The sequence below is a fragment of the Pezoporus occidentalis genome, unplaced genomic scaffold (assembly GCF_034315485.1).
Source record: "Pezoporus occidentalis ecotype Australia unplaced genomic scaffold, CSIRO_AGI_Poc_V1 ctg81, whole genome shotgun sequence".
In the NCBI taxonomy this organism is placed as follows: Eukaryota; Metazoa; Chordata; class Aves; order Psittaciformes; family Psittacidae; genus Pezoporus; species Pezoporus occidentalis.
Window position 1 is genome coordinate 8,323,335 of NW_026916170.1, and position 15,151 is coordinate 8,338,485.

Here is a 15,151-nt window from a genome sequence, read left to right on the forward strand (position 1 = left end):
ATATAAACTGGGGGCAGTTACCCCAAAGGGCTAGATCACTCCTCGGGTTGGGCTGGGTATTGGTCAGCGGGTGCTGAGTGGTTGTATTCTCTTCCCTTGTTATTTCCCTTATCATTATTATTATTGGTGGTAGCAGCAGTAGTGATTTGTGTTATACCTTAGTTACTGGACTGTTCTTATCTCAGCCCATGGGAGTTAAGTTCTTTCGATTCTCCTCCCCGTCCCTCCGGGAGCAGGGGGAGGAAGAGGGGGGAGTAAGCCAGTGGCTGCATGGTTTCTGGGTTGCTGGCTGGGCTTAAACCACACCACCACCATTCTGCATTTCCTCAGTGTATCGGCAAGACCTCAGAAAACAAATTAATATATGGCAAAGGAAACAATAGTGAAACATTCTGAGGCTCTGACAACTGCTCCTTCATTCGGTATTACACCCTCCTTCAGAGGACACCTCAGAATAAATTAACATACATGTGTTTTTAAATTAGTCATATTTTTGCTAGGAGTAAAAAGCACAAAGAAACAAGTTAGATTCATAAATGAAAATGTATTTCACCTTTATACATGCTATACAGGTCATGCAAATACAGAAATCTACAGGTTATACAATGACACCATAATAAAATATGACATTCGTCAAACAAAATGTATCACAGCAAAACAAACTGGTTTTGTTTGTTTACTATTTAGAGAATAGATGAAGGGCTAATTTGGAAGACACAGTACCATGCTACAGCTTACTGTACAGTCAAAAGAAAGTATTTCTCTGAAGTACACCAACATAAACAGAGCTGGATTGCTGTAGGTATGATTTCTTTACACATCACACATGATGTCATTGGTTTCTTTCCCGTTGCTGGCTTTAAAGAGCACAAGAATGGGGATACAAAACTGAGCTCAAGCTATACTGTGAACTCCCTTACTAGTGGAGAAAAAAGCAAAAAAGAAACCCACCCCCCAGGTTTTCACCTCTTTTGTGTTAGTGTCCAAAGAGAGCTCTATTTATAGTTTATTTTTATATGGAATTGGGCAAAAGTGTTCTCAAAGCAGCACAAGATCCAGCATGAAATTATCGTAGTTCACCCGCAGAAATAAAGTTAGTACTGTATGGCACATAATGGCTAGACATTATACATCTCAATGTGACTTCTTCCATACAGATGCTTAGAGAATAAGGGGGCTACAAGTGTTCCCCATGTATGCCTTGGCCTTTGGATTTCTGCTGCAACATTCAGATGTTGTTTTGCTGCTGTCTGAATCTTGTTTTGTAGAGCCTACAGGAAGACAAAATACTTCCCCACATGATAGAAAGCCTGCTGGTATTAATCAAGTGTCTGCATCTTCAAAGATTAACATATAATCTCAGCCCCCTGACCACTCATCACTTGGATCTACTACAGCTATACTATATATATAGAGAGATATATATATTAAAGGATTACACCAGGCGTTTTGCCTACATTGTTTACAGGTGTTACACAAGTATATTTTTAAACACATAGTTGACAGTCACTCCTGAAATAATTAGTATTAACCAGTAAGTGCTACTAGTGACTAAAAGTGTCAGTCATAACAGGATAGCTCCCACACTCCACAGTCAGTGAAAATGTTCTTCTGATTCCAGAAGTTGTATATCTTAAGCCTCTTTGGGCATAGTTTTGAATTATACACCTGCATAAGAGTTGCCAATAACTCCTTATTAAAGACAAAAAAAAGATAGGCACAAAACTAATGTCCAGTATATTATTTCATTTCAATGCACTGTGGGCAAAACTCATCATTATTTACAAGAAAAAGACATCTAAATGAATGAATGATAAAGCTGAGGGAAAAACTATTTCAAAAATAAAATGCACAGGTGTCACAGTGAGGTGTTGAGATGAGTTTTAAATTAAAAGAAGTAGTAAGTGCTTTATTAGCAGCTAAAGCTCAAATTCTAATGCACACTCGAGTCTTCCCTGAAACCATCACGCCTCTAGATCACTGGTTTCTACCAAAAGCAGCCAGTTATTCAACATATTCCCTGGGAAGACACAGTTGTAGTCAGCTCTGATTATCTGAAATCCAGTGCTCAAGGACTGCAGAAGCTCTTTCAAGTGACAAGCTCATATTTTACTTCCAGTAGCATCACTGGGATATAGCTCCTCCACAAATCGCTACCTCTGTCAATTAAAAAAAAGAGAAGAATATGAAGTCAGCTGTGCAAGTTAAGGACCTCAGTTTTGTAATTTAGAATACGCTCTCTCAAAAAACATAGTAAGGTGTCACCGAAGCCTACTATGCTATTTTACTATGCAGGCTTTCCAGGAAAAGTGATTCTACACCATGCAGTAACTATTTACGGGAGCAGAAAAGAGTAAGCAGGAACAATAACTACCATTTTCGAGGCTGGCCCCACTTCTAATCGTTTTCTTCATGCAAACAGGCTCCAAAGACTTACTTTTCTTATTAATAAAGAAAAAACCCAACTCTTCTCACTACATTATGAACGCATAAAGGAAATGTTTCCATTTACCAGACACTTTTGGTTGCTACAATATGCTCAGTTTGCATATGATGCCAGTTTACAGAGAGCTGCAAATACGAAAGATTACACTGCAATTAAATATCTAGGAGACCAGCTTTCTTTCTCTCTCCACATATGCTGTTTACAACTCCTATATTTTTCTGGGAAGCTTGCAAGTAATCACAGCAATTTATCACATCTAAGATACTTATCACAATACTGTACCTTTATCTGTTCTGCTGAAAAGTGAGGTTGTCAACAGATAGAATTAAGTGTATTTTCCTGTCCTGGACTGTTAAATCCCTCAATCAAGTTTTTGTTACAGTCATCTAGGCTAATGGTATCACTGGACATCTTGGAGTACGTAGCTTGGCCTGTGAAATCCAAGAGATCTTCAAGAGCTTTGGCATTACTTGTTCCATTCTCATCCAAAGAAACACCAGGCATGAGTTCATTCATGGGTGAATATTCAGGGATAGAGATTAGTTCTTCTTTTGAAACTGGGCTATACAGGAGATAAATGAAAGGAAGATGGAGAGTAAGAGGTGTGCAACTTTTCACTGAGCAACTATCAAACCGATCTTCTGACTGTTCAAAAACTACCACTTATTTTAAGGTCGGCTGCAATAAGCCTTTACCTAGAATACATTCCTGCCCAAACAAAAAGAAGTTGCCCTGTTTAGGATGGAAGGCCATTCTTAATCTATATTCCTTAAAGATTACAGTTTGTGGTAGCTGTGGGAGTCAACTTGTTGCCAGATGAAGTCCTGGATGCAAACATTATCAGCAGGTTGAAAAGGAGTTGGATAAACGTGGGCAACACAGCCATCAGTGGCCAACTCAGAGCTGTACGCTCCAACATCCCTAATATAACACTTCTGTGTGGTCGTGGATTGCAGAAGTGGTGGGCTCAGGTGGTGTCCCCAACTAGTTTTTCCTACTGATACTCTCTAAGACCAAATAAAGGGCTATACAGACTTCTGGAGTGTGTCAGTAGGGCATTTCTTATGTATTTATGCATATTTACTGGAAATACTGAAACACTATGAGAGGTTCAGTCAGCTTACTGATTAAGGAAAAAACATATAAATATTTAAAATTCAGAGCTAACTTTCTTATTGCAGCCTTAAATTATCAACTTCCTTCTTTCCTGCAAGTTCTTCCATCGAAATCCAACAGTATTTAATACACACAAAGTTATTTATTGATTTCTGTACATCTGTTCCAGTTAAGGACTTAAAATTTTAAATTCATATTTTCGTTATTCTGTTTGTATGGAGGGAAAAAAGTTTGCGAATTGCAGCTATGCAGTCTTGAGAGAAGTAAGCAAATGGTGATTATCAGAACACTATCACAGAACAATCTGAGAGGTCTGGGCAAATTTGTATGGAATCTGTAAGGAAGGACTACAGAAGGATTTCAGAGCCTCCCACCCTGCACCAAATACATGAGTGAAATGAGGTTCTGTTGACTCATTCACATCCTGACAAGAATGGAGTATAACACAGTGGACACCTGACTGCCACACTGTGAGGCAGGTGAGAAGTAAAGCAGTAAAGTATTAACAAATGAAACAGAAAACTTTGTACATGTCTAACATGAATTCCATGATTTGTATTGGTAGACGTGATCCGTACCTCACATCCATGGACTGAACCTCATCCATTGAATCTTCCATGCTGTTAGACTTCCCGTTAACAGCTTCCAGCTGAGTAAGTCCTGGGGCTGACTTTAATCCATTAGCAACTACATCTTGGGAAGGGATTACAGGGACAGCACTTTCTAAACTTTTATTTTTCAGGCAGGTTGCCAATCCATTGATCTCTATAAAAGAAGGTTAGAAATTGTGACAGGAGCAACTTCTTTATGTAAATAGTTAAAAAACAAATCACAAATGCTTTTAAGTTACAGATCAAGTAGAAAGAACGACTGACAATGCAGCAGGATTCATCTACGGCTCATCATATGATATGATCATATGATCATATCCTCTTTTCCACTCAATTTATATTTGAGTGGATAGGAAGAGAATGTTTTATCTCTTATATCATATATTAAAAAACTTTGTCTAGGGAAGCAAACAAAATATAGATAAATGCCAAATTTGTATATTTTATTTAATAATTCTTTGAATACATATGTTAATTTTGTAAAGTCAAATTAAATGTAAGACTTACAGCAATGCTATAAAAAGCTTTCAAGCTTGGCTGTGTGCAAATATTTTCTACCTACAAAACATGAAGGTAGATTGCAGCAACCAAACCTATTGGCAAACTGGAACTTCTCATTTACAGAAGTGCGATGTCAAGTACTAAAATGGAGAAGAAACTTTCTTCTGCTTAAGTGGCAAAACAAAGTCTTTATTTTCTAACATTTGTCACGAATGCAAAAGTAGTTGTTCTTTTCAAAATGAAAGCAAAGAATCTGCAATAAGACACAGTGCTCTGCCTGAGATTACAAAACTCTGAAGACAACTAACTGTGAAAACAGGTCAAAAAACATGGCAATTTTCACCTGGCTGGTTGAGAACAAGGGCCTTTGGTTGCCTTTCCACATTCAAAGTTGATGGTACCTCCTGTTTTGTCTCTTCCTTCTGTAATCAAGCAATGAGTCAACTGGATGAAAGATGAAGGACTAACCTTCATAGAACTGACTGGATTCACAACCTGTGAGACTGCCCAGGGCCACAGGGTGGTTAAATGTCACTGACAGCAAGAGACGATTTTCTTTTTCCTTCTTAATTAGGCATAGGATTTTATTTATTTATTTTTAACATCAAAAAGAAACATTGTCTGAAAGTAACCAAATAAACAGTTTCCTTAGTTGAAAACCTGACCATCACTTTCAAGCTGGACACAATTGCCTCGTTCTCAATCCTACACTGCTGGCAGATTTAACATGATAGCTCAGTAACTAATCCATTGGCTGGTACAAAGAAGGAGAATATGCATCAGAACAGCAAAATTACAGCTCCAACATCCAGGAATGAGCTCTTAACACCTTTCTAACAGTGAGGAAGGTAAGTCTGTAACAGTTGCATAAAGCTGTTTCTGTAGCAGCAGCCCAAAATAACTGTGACACAGCTACTGGGACACAGTCATTCTGTTTGAAATGCACCTAAAATTTAGGTGTACTTACCTACACTCTACACCTAGTAACACAGGAACACTCTAGAGTTTAATTTTTACATATTGGTAATAAACCAAAAGAAACCTGCAAACACACAGTGTTTCATACCTTTATTTCTGGTGCTTCACTCCTCCTTGTTCTCTTCATTATTTCATCTATTCTCTAGAAATCAGAATAAATTGGAGAATGAGAAGGCAGAGAATGCCAGAGACTGATAATGGAGAAAAAAAAAAAAAAAGAAAAAGAAAACCTTTTTTCTATTGCCATGACCTCATCCCTGCCTATCTTGAAAAAGTGAGAATAAATAAGAAACAGAAAACAAAAGGTAGAAAGCACCTGGGAGCTGGCTTTCATATCTCAGATCTCACAGAACATGACTTTCTCAGTAGATGCAATTTAGAGACAAACATTTTAATACCAGGTGCTTGCAGTTACAAGTTGTGCTCAGATCTGGAACAAGACATTTATTTAAAACCAGCAGCTATAATTTTCATCTGGTTGTTTTTCCAAACAGTTCCTTTAAAAAACAGTTAGGTGCCTTGGAATGGAAGAGTAAAATGAAATACCTGACATTATTCTTGCTGGAAATGCAGAAGGCGTTACCCTAAAATACTACTTTTTTTTTTTCTTCTTCGTTCATTTAAAAATGAAAAACCTTCCCAACAAATCTTGTCTCTTTGCACTACTGTGAAAGGAAACTATTTCAGATTTAAACATTTCGGTTTGGTATGCTAATCTGCAACTGCAACATGCCTTCAGCTCAGCTGCAAACAGCTGGAATACAAAATATATTGGAATAACATATGGGAAGACAACTTTCTTATAACCAGACAGAGGTTCTGCAGCTGTTCACTCTTTTCTGGCAGAGCTATAGATAAAGCTAATCTATGCAGCTCCAGCCATTTCTTCGTGAGGTGGTGGCCAGACTGCCCTGCTGCCTCTGCATAATGCAATTAGAGACAAGCCAGGTGGGAGAAAACCAGTTTGTTAATCACATTAACTTTCTCCATTAATGACAGGGAGCTTTTGTTGAGTAAGTTTTAAAGCAAAGTTATGTTCCTCAATAGTCTGTGATGTTCTGGGTTGGGCGGCAATTGAGGTTTGCCTTGGCATGCCATTCTCTGTTTGTCTCTGGCATTTAACTTTGTGGGTAAAGGCTAATTCTGTGTTTGTTCAGTACCTAGTAGAAAACCATTTGCCTCAGGCAACTCCACTTTGTAACAAATCTTTATGTCCATGTTCCCCTAACATGCAAGTAGCAAATACTAAGTTACGCATAAACATCCATCCAGATTATTATTTCTAGAAACTATTGGGTACTTTCTGGGTTATGTATTTAAACAAGAAATGAAATAATTATCTTAAGAAGCAAGTATCTACCTTCTTCCGCTCCAGCCTTTCTTGCTCAATTTGCTGCATGATTTGCTCCCTTTCAAGACGAAGCTGCTCAGCTGCCTCACGGGCTTTGATTTCTGCTTCTTCCCTCTAATAAAAATGTGTAAAATATGATAGGGCCATTATTTATTTCAGGCATATTACCAGATGCTATAAAGTATGTGTATATATAAATACATGTATATATACATACATACATATATATACACATACATACATATATATACACATACATACATACATATACACATACATACATACATATATATATACACATACATACATACATACATATAAAGTTTCATGTTTGTGTTTGAGATGGTACCTGTTTCTCAAGTTTGGCCTGGAGCTCTTTTTCTTGCCTTTCCTTTAGCATTTGTTCTTCCTCAGCTCTTTTTCTGGCTTCCTCTTCTGCCTTTTTCCTAGCTGCTTCTTCCTCACATTTTCTTTCCTCTTCCTTCTTACGAGCTTCTTCCTCTAGACGAAGTCTTTCTTCTTCTGCCTTTCTTTTCTGTTCTTCTCTTTCAAGCCTGCAAAAAATGTAACAGCATGTTTAAAAGGCAAAATCTTGTTTAGCACGAATTCTATTGCATGTATGGCACACAATCAGCAGGAACTGACAGTATATGCATCAGCACACATTTTCATGAAAAACGTCAAGATACAGCAAGGAGGTTGAACACATACTCAGAATTCAGGTTGCTATCAAGCTTCTATTCCAATCTTATTTTCACTGCCTAAAATATTTCATAAAAATTATAATTTCCCTGAAAAAAACAGGTGTGACCAAAGAAAAAGAAAACATTTCCATTCTAGTTTGAATTAGATCTTAAAGAATAAAAGCAAGTTTCAATAATGAAACCATCCCTCTTTCCCTGTGCTTCACACCCAGAATGCAGGTATCTGTAAGATAAGCATGTACTTTTTTCCTTTGTTTCAGTTGAAGATTAACAGACTGGATGAGTAGCAGAAAACCAAGTCCACAAAACAAAGTGGTACATTAGGAAGAGTGGGTCTAAATTCTACCTATATTGTTCCCTGTCCCACGGGGGGACATCATGCTCCTTTGTCACCACATGCCAGAGCTGTTTTGACAAGTGATCATTCTTATCCTTGCATATCAGGGATTCAGTGCCAAACCTGCAGGCACTGGTGATCCCCTGCCCCCATGTTTTCAATAGGGACAGACAAAGTTGAATTTAGACATGCAGTTAGTGATTTACATTAGGGACTTGAAGGAAGGGCATGATCTGCTGACACTTGCAACCAGTATCCCATGTGGAAAGCAACCTAAAAGCTTGCTCCCAGAACAGAGACAGGATTTCACTACTTAGACACAGCAATCTTCATTATGCCCATGCTAAAAGCCTTCAACACTGCCTACATCAGAGTTGAGCAGGTTGATTTGTTGAATGATACAATGTCCACACTGCAGCGTAGACATTGGTGAAGTATTTGGATGAGTAATAGTTTATTCAGGCTTCTTAAAGAGGCCAAATTATTTTCTAACTTCACTAGTCATAAAGACTGCAAAAGACGCTAATGAATTACAAGTCTGAGTTGAAAGACATGAACACTTGCATGCGAACTCCCACATTGATTCTAAAACCACCACAGTTTCAAGCATCTTCAGTGATACAGGTTAAATTATTAGATAATAATTTTCACAAATCAATAGAGATACCTCTCCCGTTCTTCTCTCTCCTGTCTCTCTCTTTCTTCTCGCTCTTTTTGCAGGCGGGCCTGTCGTCTTTTTTCAGCTAGAATTTTTGCTGCTTCTTCTGCATCAGTTGTTCCTACCGTGATCTTCCCTAAGAGATGACAACCAAGGGTGGGAAGTTAGGCAGGGAACAAAGAGAGTGCCCAGAACTTCCACATTCACACAGATGCTGAAATGGGCCTGGTTCACGCTAGTATGACACCCTAGCATTCCAAAGCACACACCTCAGCAACCATGGGATAGGTAAGGGCATCCCTGGATTTCAGCATTTTCACATCCTCATTAACAACAAGTTTTTCATGCATGGGTAACCCTGGTGAAAACTATCCATTTACTGGTTACAGTATCTACTTTTACACACTCTCATGACCCTATGACTGAGCAGCTTCATGAAAGGAACATGTCATCACTGTTTAAGAGCCTCACAGACCCATGATACCTTGCAATATATTCTAGCGGTAGGACTCACCTTCAACATTTTCAGTCTTTCCTGCAGAAGGGACATGTTTCTCAGAAGCCATCTGGCCTGCCTCATCAGTATGTGCTCCTGGGGATTTTGGATGACTGACATTTTCTTTCTCCTTGTCTACTTTCTTTTTAGGAGTTTCCTGGTTGAGATTAGAAGTTGCACGATGCTTCACAGGAGAAGCTGGATATTGTTTAGTGTTTTTAGGAGACTGAGGATAAGTCTTTGCAACTGTCCTGATGAGGGAAAACAAAAATCAAAGGAGGCCATATTTTACACAGCTAGGAATCAAACTCCATCATTACATGTACCTTTCCTCTCTCTTGTCTTTGGCTACATAGAAGTATCAGTTGTTTTGCACAACACTGCATAGAAATTATCTGGACGCAAGCAATTGAAACCTGAAATGGAGGGAACTGGCATGCAAGTGCAAATGATTACAGAGAATTCTCATTTTAAAAGTCTAATGCTGCTGTCCAAGTTGTAGGCAAGAGATATGAAATCATAAACTACTTAAACCAGTTATTTTAGCAACAGCCATTTCATAACAATTTTGTCAATATTATTGTATTCAACAGCCCTTCTCAACATTTAAAGCAAAGTTATGGCTGCTTTCTGTATGCAGAAATTATGATGAGTTGCAACGTACTGCTTTCATCTGACTACAATTTTGTCAAGCACAGTCTTTTCCTAATAGTATCTGGTTTTCCAAAACAGCACCAAATACTACTGTGTACAAAGGTAAAGCTGGGTACCACAAAAGGAGACAGAACTGTTTCAGTTAGTGCTTTCATCAGCACCAACACCACAGGCTCAATGCTCAAAAATCAGCCCCTGCAACCTTCTACAGGGCTGCACTTGTAATGATAGCAATGCACAGCAACAATGCAGCTGATTGCTCATTTGGCTGGTGCACACCACAGGTGAAATAACAACCCTGAAGACAGGCCTGGGAAAGCAGAAGGGCAAAGATATTTGATATTCACTGAAAACAGACATACATTAAAGAGAACAGATTACCAGGAAACATAAAACTACACCCAAACACCATTTATTATTTATGTAACACCAGTAACGAGCACTAAATACTTGTAACATTAAGAAAGGCCAGCCTGTGCAATAAGTAGTATGGAATGAAAGAGATTACAATCTTAAAAGAATGATTTATGTGAGTCACATTAGAATAAATAATCCCACATTAAAGTGAACGTTACACATGCAGCTTTAAGTTTCCTTATGGATATGCAATTATGATATGAATGTATTACCCCTTATCACTTTTTGCATAGAATCACATAATCAACTAGGTTGGAAAAGATCTTTACAATCCATCAAGTCCAGCCGTTAGCCCAGGACTGCCAAAGGCCACCACTAAACCATATCACTGAGGGCCTCATCTATAGTTTCTGAACGCTTTTCAGGGATGGTGATTCCACCACTTCCCTGGGCAGCCTGTTCCAATGCCTGAGCACCCTTCTGTTAAATAAATATTTCCTAATATCCAATCTGTACCTCCCCTGGTGCAGCTTGAGGCTGTTTCTTGTTTCATCTACACAATATGGAGTTTCATATACTATAACTCATTCTGGCAGACCACAGGCATGAAAAACATGGACAATGGCTAAAAATTAATGGACTGGAGTGGCAAGTTTTGTACAGCTCTAATTATAGCATTGTACGGCCAGAGACTATTCTAACCTGAACAACATTTGCATCACAGAGTAGACAATAAAACTTAAATGCCTTTCAACTCCACAGAAATTCATGAATTCAGGAGAAGAAAGGGTTATTTGCTACCATATTATGCTCCATTTGAAAGAGGCTGAGAATACCAGAATATCGGAAGCTCATTCAGAGCTGGTGGTTTGTGGGCAGGAAGACTGCAGAGTATTGCACCACCGGTACTTTCTTACTCCCACTGAAGAGCCATCAGACTCCAAAAGCCCTTGGGCTGGTAGAACAGTAGCACTCAAGTAAACTTGAAGTTCAGCTCAGGTATCCTCTGCCTACAGGCCTAGGAGCCTCCTTCAGCTCAGGCCTTCGCCTTTGGTCCTTGCCTGAGCTAAACCGTAGGTAAGCCTGTTCCTGGCCTCTTAACCTGCTGATCCTGCCCTGCTCTTGGATCTGCCTCAGTAAGGGCTTTGCTGACTATCACTGGACTCTTGTCTGACCCTAGTCACCATCAGCAGACCTGCCCTGGTCACTTCTTTTCTCTGCTGTGGGACAGGGTCCTCTGGGTGAGGTTCCTGTCCTTGTCTGCCCTGCTGCCACCCTTGGCTTCTGGCTCACCCTGCCTTGCAGGGCAGCCTGACAGAAACAGGCCTTGGAAGATGTGGACAGGCAAGTCTGTCCCCAGGTCCTGCAGAAAACAGCAATGGGAGAAGTCAGTGAGATTGGTTGGTGTTGAACAAATGTGGTTTCAGCACTGTCTTTAGTTTTCTCTTTAGAATACAGTTGGATTCCCAGGCCCTTCAAAAACTAAAGGCAGAGATTTTAAGGCCCCACCTGCATACGTAGGTCTTGTTTGTGCTTCACCATTACAATAATTTCCAACTGCATTTCATAAAAATATAACGTGTAAATAAAAATCAACTTTTTTCTTACTAATCTGACACTTCTTCAAAACATAGTCCCTTCTTACTGTCTTTGGTTTGTATTTCCAACTTTACCACACATCCCTTGCAACGCTTTTTATTTAACTTGTTGTGACAAGAGGAGCAAAAGAGGCTAATAACTAAGGCTGAGTCATTTTCAGTATTAGCACAGAAGTAATTGTTCTCTAATAAAGACATGACAATCACATTAAAGAGGTGGGTAGGAAGAAGTCTAGTCATGAGAGTTACGCATCTTGCACTGAATAGGAATTAGAGCAGACTGGCTGTACAACTTACCTGTTGGACTAGAAATTAAATGAACACTGTTTTCCCTTTTGTATTTAAAACATATTGTCAACACAGCGTCTTTAACACAGGTGGAATTGTTACTAGAAAAAACACTCCTCCTGGTAGTATTTAAATGATGCAACTTTTCACCAGAAAGGGCAAAACTTAATTGTGAAGACAGAAAACCAGGATTATTAAGGGAAAATGAATACACACTTGCATAGTCTGCTTAGGTTTAAAAATTGTTTCATTTTTGCCTTGGGAGAAAAGGAAAGGGATGCTATGAAACCCTTGTAAGAATGTGGGAACACAGAAGTGTGCTGATGAGGAAAAGAGAGAATTAAGATGACAGATTGCCAAAGCCCAAGAAGTGGCAGCATGTTAGTTGCCTGAAAGTTCACTTATCTCAGTTGCTGGATTTTACAGGAGAACACAAACACAGGAAACATCTTCCTCCCTCCAGGAGGTCTTAGTTTTCTCACCTAAGTGCCCTAAGTTGACAGGGGGGCAGCAGCTTATAAGAAGCCATTCTCATCATGAACTCTATATGCATTTCAAAGAACCTCTATCGGGTCTGAGGACCAACTGGTCCTTAAATCACAAGGGTTCTTACTTAACTAAAAGAAAGATGCAAAAGAACATCTCGGGAAGAGCACAAGAAGGGGTCTGAACTTACTTTTGCTAAGCAGAGAAAATAAAGTACATGTAGTATATGAGTCAGAGGTCACATCCTATTTTGTCCACAAACAGCAAGGGAGAGAACAGCATGCTGTCTTGAAAAGCCAGGTACGTGACAGGCCACTGGTTACAGCAGTTCAGAAGGCTGACTGTAAATCAGAAATCTGCAGCAATGCCAGAGCTGCATATTTTTTCCCTCCCTCTTAATTCAAGAAAAGCTCTGCTAAAACCACACCAAGCACTAGTATGTTCTCAATGCTGCCTTCTGAGACTCCTCTGGTCAAAAGCTGTTCCTGGGTTCTCTACTGGGGTACTGGGCATTGGGTACTGGTACTGGGTCTCCTGCTCTGCTATCTGTAGTATTTTCTCAAAAGCAGTTTTCTTTTACTTTTAGTTTTGATCCTTTCTAGCCAGGAATAGACTAATTTTCCTCTTACACTTCCTAACAGCACAAACTCAGCATAGGTCTATAGGTTAGTTATTTTGATAGCTGCATTATTAGGGATGTTTTCAAAATCTTCAATTGTCCCATTCTCTGGCTAACTGCTGAAAAAAAAATCAAGACAGTCTTGATCCAATATTCTCCCCATTGTTTTTACCTCTCCAGGGCAAAACAAAGATCAAGAGTAGTAAATGCAGCACGTATCAAATAATAATCTAAATAAAAATCTAAAACTAGGTCACTGCAGAACATAGCAGCTACTTCTGTGAGGAATTCACCACATGTAGACACCTTTCTAATAAGTAATTTTTTGCCCCTTTCTCCTTCTCATGTGAGGTAATGCTTTGGCAAAAAAGCGTAACACTGAATATTCTATTTTTATTCACTGGCTTATACTATAGCTTATCTGAAGACACTTAAGACTAAATCCTACTTCCTTGATTCAGTCATGTCCCATTGATTTCAAAGGGAAATCACCCAAAGACCTGTGAAGGACACAGGCTTTATTGCTTTGCTGATCTATAAGACAGGACACTTACCTATTCTCTGAGGGATACTGCAAGAATAATCTGATTAATATATAGATATTTGAAGATGAAGCATCAGAAAAAAAATTACCAAAATATGGTATTATTGATCTTGTGAAAGATCTGAAGAACAGGAGCACTTTATACAATCAGTATCCAATAGCAATTGTAAAAATAAAAGATAATTTCTTAATTATCCCAGCTCTCTAATCCATTAACTTTCATCTTTGTCAGCTGATCAACACTGGATTCAAAGCAAGAATTTTTTGGTTTCTTTCTTGTGTGACACTTCTTGATATATTCACTTTTTCAAATATCATCAAGCTTTTAATTCCTTCCTTGCTTCTAAGTATAGCTCATCATATTTCTACTTTTCCACTCTTTTCTCCTTTTTAGGTTCATATTTGTTCACTCATTTTTTCTGGATATTGTATTTTTGGGCTGATCTGTTTTTATTTCTCAGTAAAATTTGTACCTTCAAACACTTATATTTTATTGATGTATTACTGCAAATCTATCCTGACATCAATCACTGTCTCTCTTTAGTTGAAGTTTTATTACCTTGTTTGATCCTGTTTCAGTTACTTTACCATGATAAAAAGTGTTTTCAAATTAATAATTAATGAAATAATATATAAAGAAGATAAGCAACTAAAACACAAAATATGACGACTGTGAAGAGCTAGTGCCTAGAACAATGCCAAGAAATATCAAGCCATGTATTTTTAAGAAAAAGTCATACAGCCAATTATAATTTAAAGCACTGGCTGTACTTGATTCTTTCCTCAACAGCTTTTGAGCACTGGCTGTACTTGATTCTTTCCTCAACAGCTTTTAAGTTAAGGTGCTATACAGGATCACTAACTACTAATGCCACACAATATGTGTTCTTATTTCTTCCAGGGTATTTTTCTGGCCATATGGTGTGCTGGAAGGAGAAAGATTAAACTTGTAAAAGACTGTCAGGTTTGCAAGGAGAACGAGCATTTGTCTACATATTCGCTCACATTAAAAACTGCAAGTTCCACAGTTAATTTTAAATTAAGAAGTAAGATTATAACAATCTAAAGGAAGGTTCCAAAAGCCTCACTGACTATATTTAAATCCATTGACCAGTCAGATCATCAGCTGGCATTCAAGTTGTATGAAGAAATATGTCAGTAATATAATATGGTCGTCAGAATGCCTTTTTAAATTTTATTTTCAATTTCTGAGGAGAAGTTTCGAGAGTGCTCAAGCAGAACAGTCTTTCTGCAATCAGTAATAAACATGGATTTAAACTCTATCCACTGTATCTCTGTTAAGGTCAAGGAGGGTGTTCTAATTGGGCCATGTTAAGATTAAATACTCAGTAATACATTTCTAGCAGTGGTCAGAATCAGATTCTCTTGAGAAAGAGAGGTAGGGAG

At 38.5% G+C, this 15,151-nt stretch overlaps 1 protein-coding gene across 8 annotated transcripts in view; it reads right to left on the reverse strand.

The window, feature by feature from the left end:
- Positions 1–524: 524 nt before the first annotated feature.
- The window catches only part of MAP7D2 (MAP7 domain containing 2), a 77,549-nt gene continuing 62,922 nt past the window's right edge, over positions 525–15,151 (reverse strand). For all 8 annotated transcript variants that reach the window (XM_062603828.1, XM_062603822.1, XM_062603821.1 and 5 more), the window contains 9 exons: positions 9,217–9,449; positions 8,712–8,838; positions 7,353–7,557; positions 7,013–7,117; positions 5,741–5,794; positions 5,018–5,096; positions 4,141–4,327; positions 2,729–3,008; positions 525–2,159 (listed from right to left, as the gene is read on the reverse strand). In XM_062603828.1, coding sequence (XP_062459812.1) covers positions 2,759–3,008; positions 4,141–4,327; positions 5,018–5,096; positions 5,741–5,794; positions 7,013–7,117; positions 7,353–7,557; positions 8,712–8,838; positions 9,217–9,449 — 1,240 coding nt within the window. In that variant the 3' untranslated portion in view covers positions 525–2,159; positions 2,729–2,758. The remainder of the gene's footprint in view (positions 2,160–2,728; positions 3,009–4,140; positions 4,328–5,017; positions 5,097–5,740; positions 5,795–7,012; positions 7,118–7,352; positions 7,558–8,711; positions 8,839–9,216; positions 9,450–15,151) is intronic.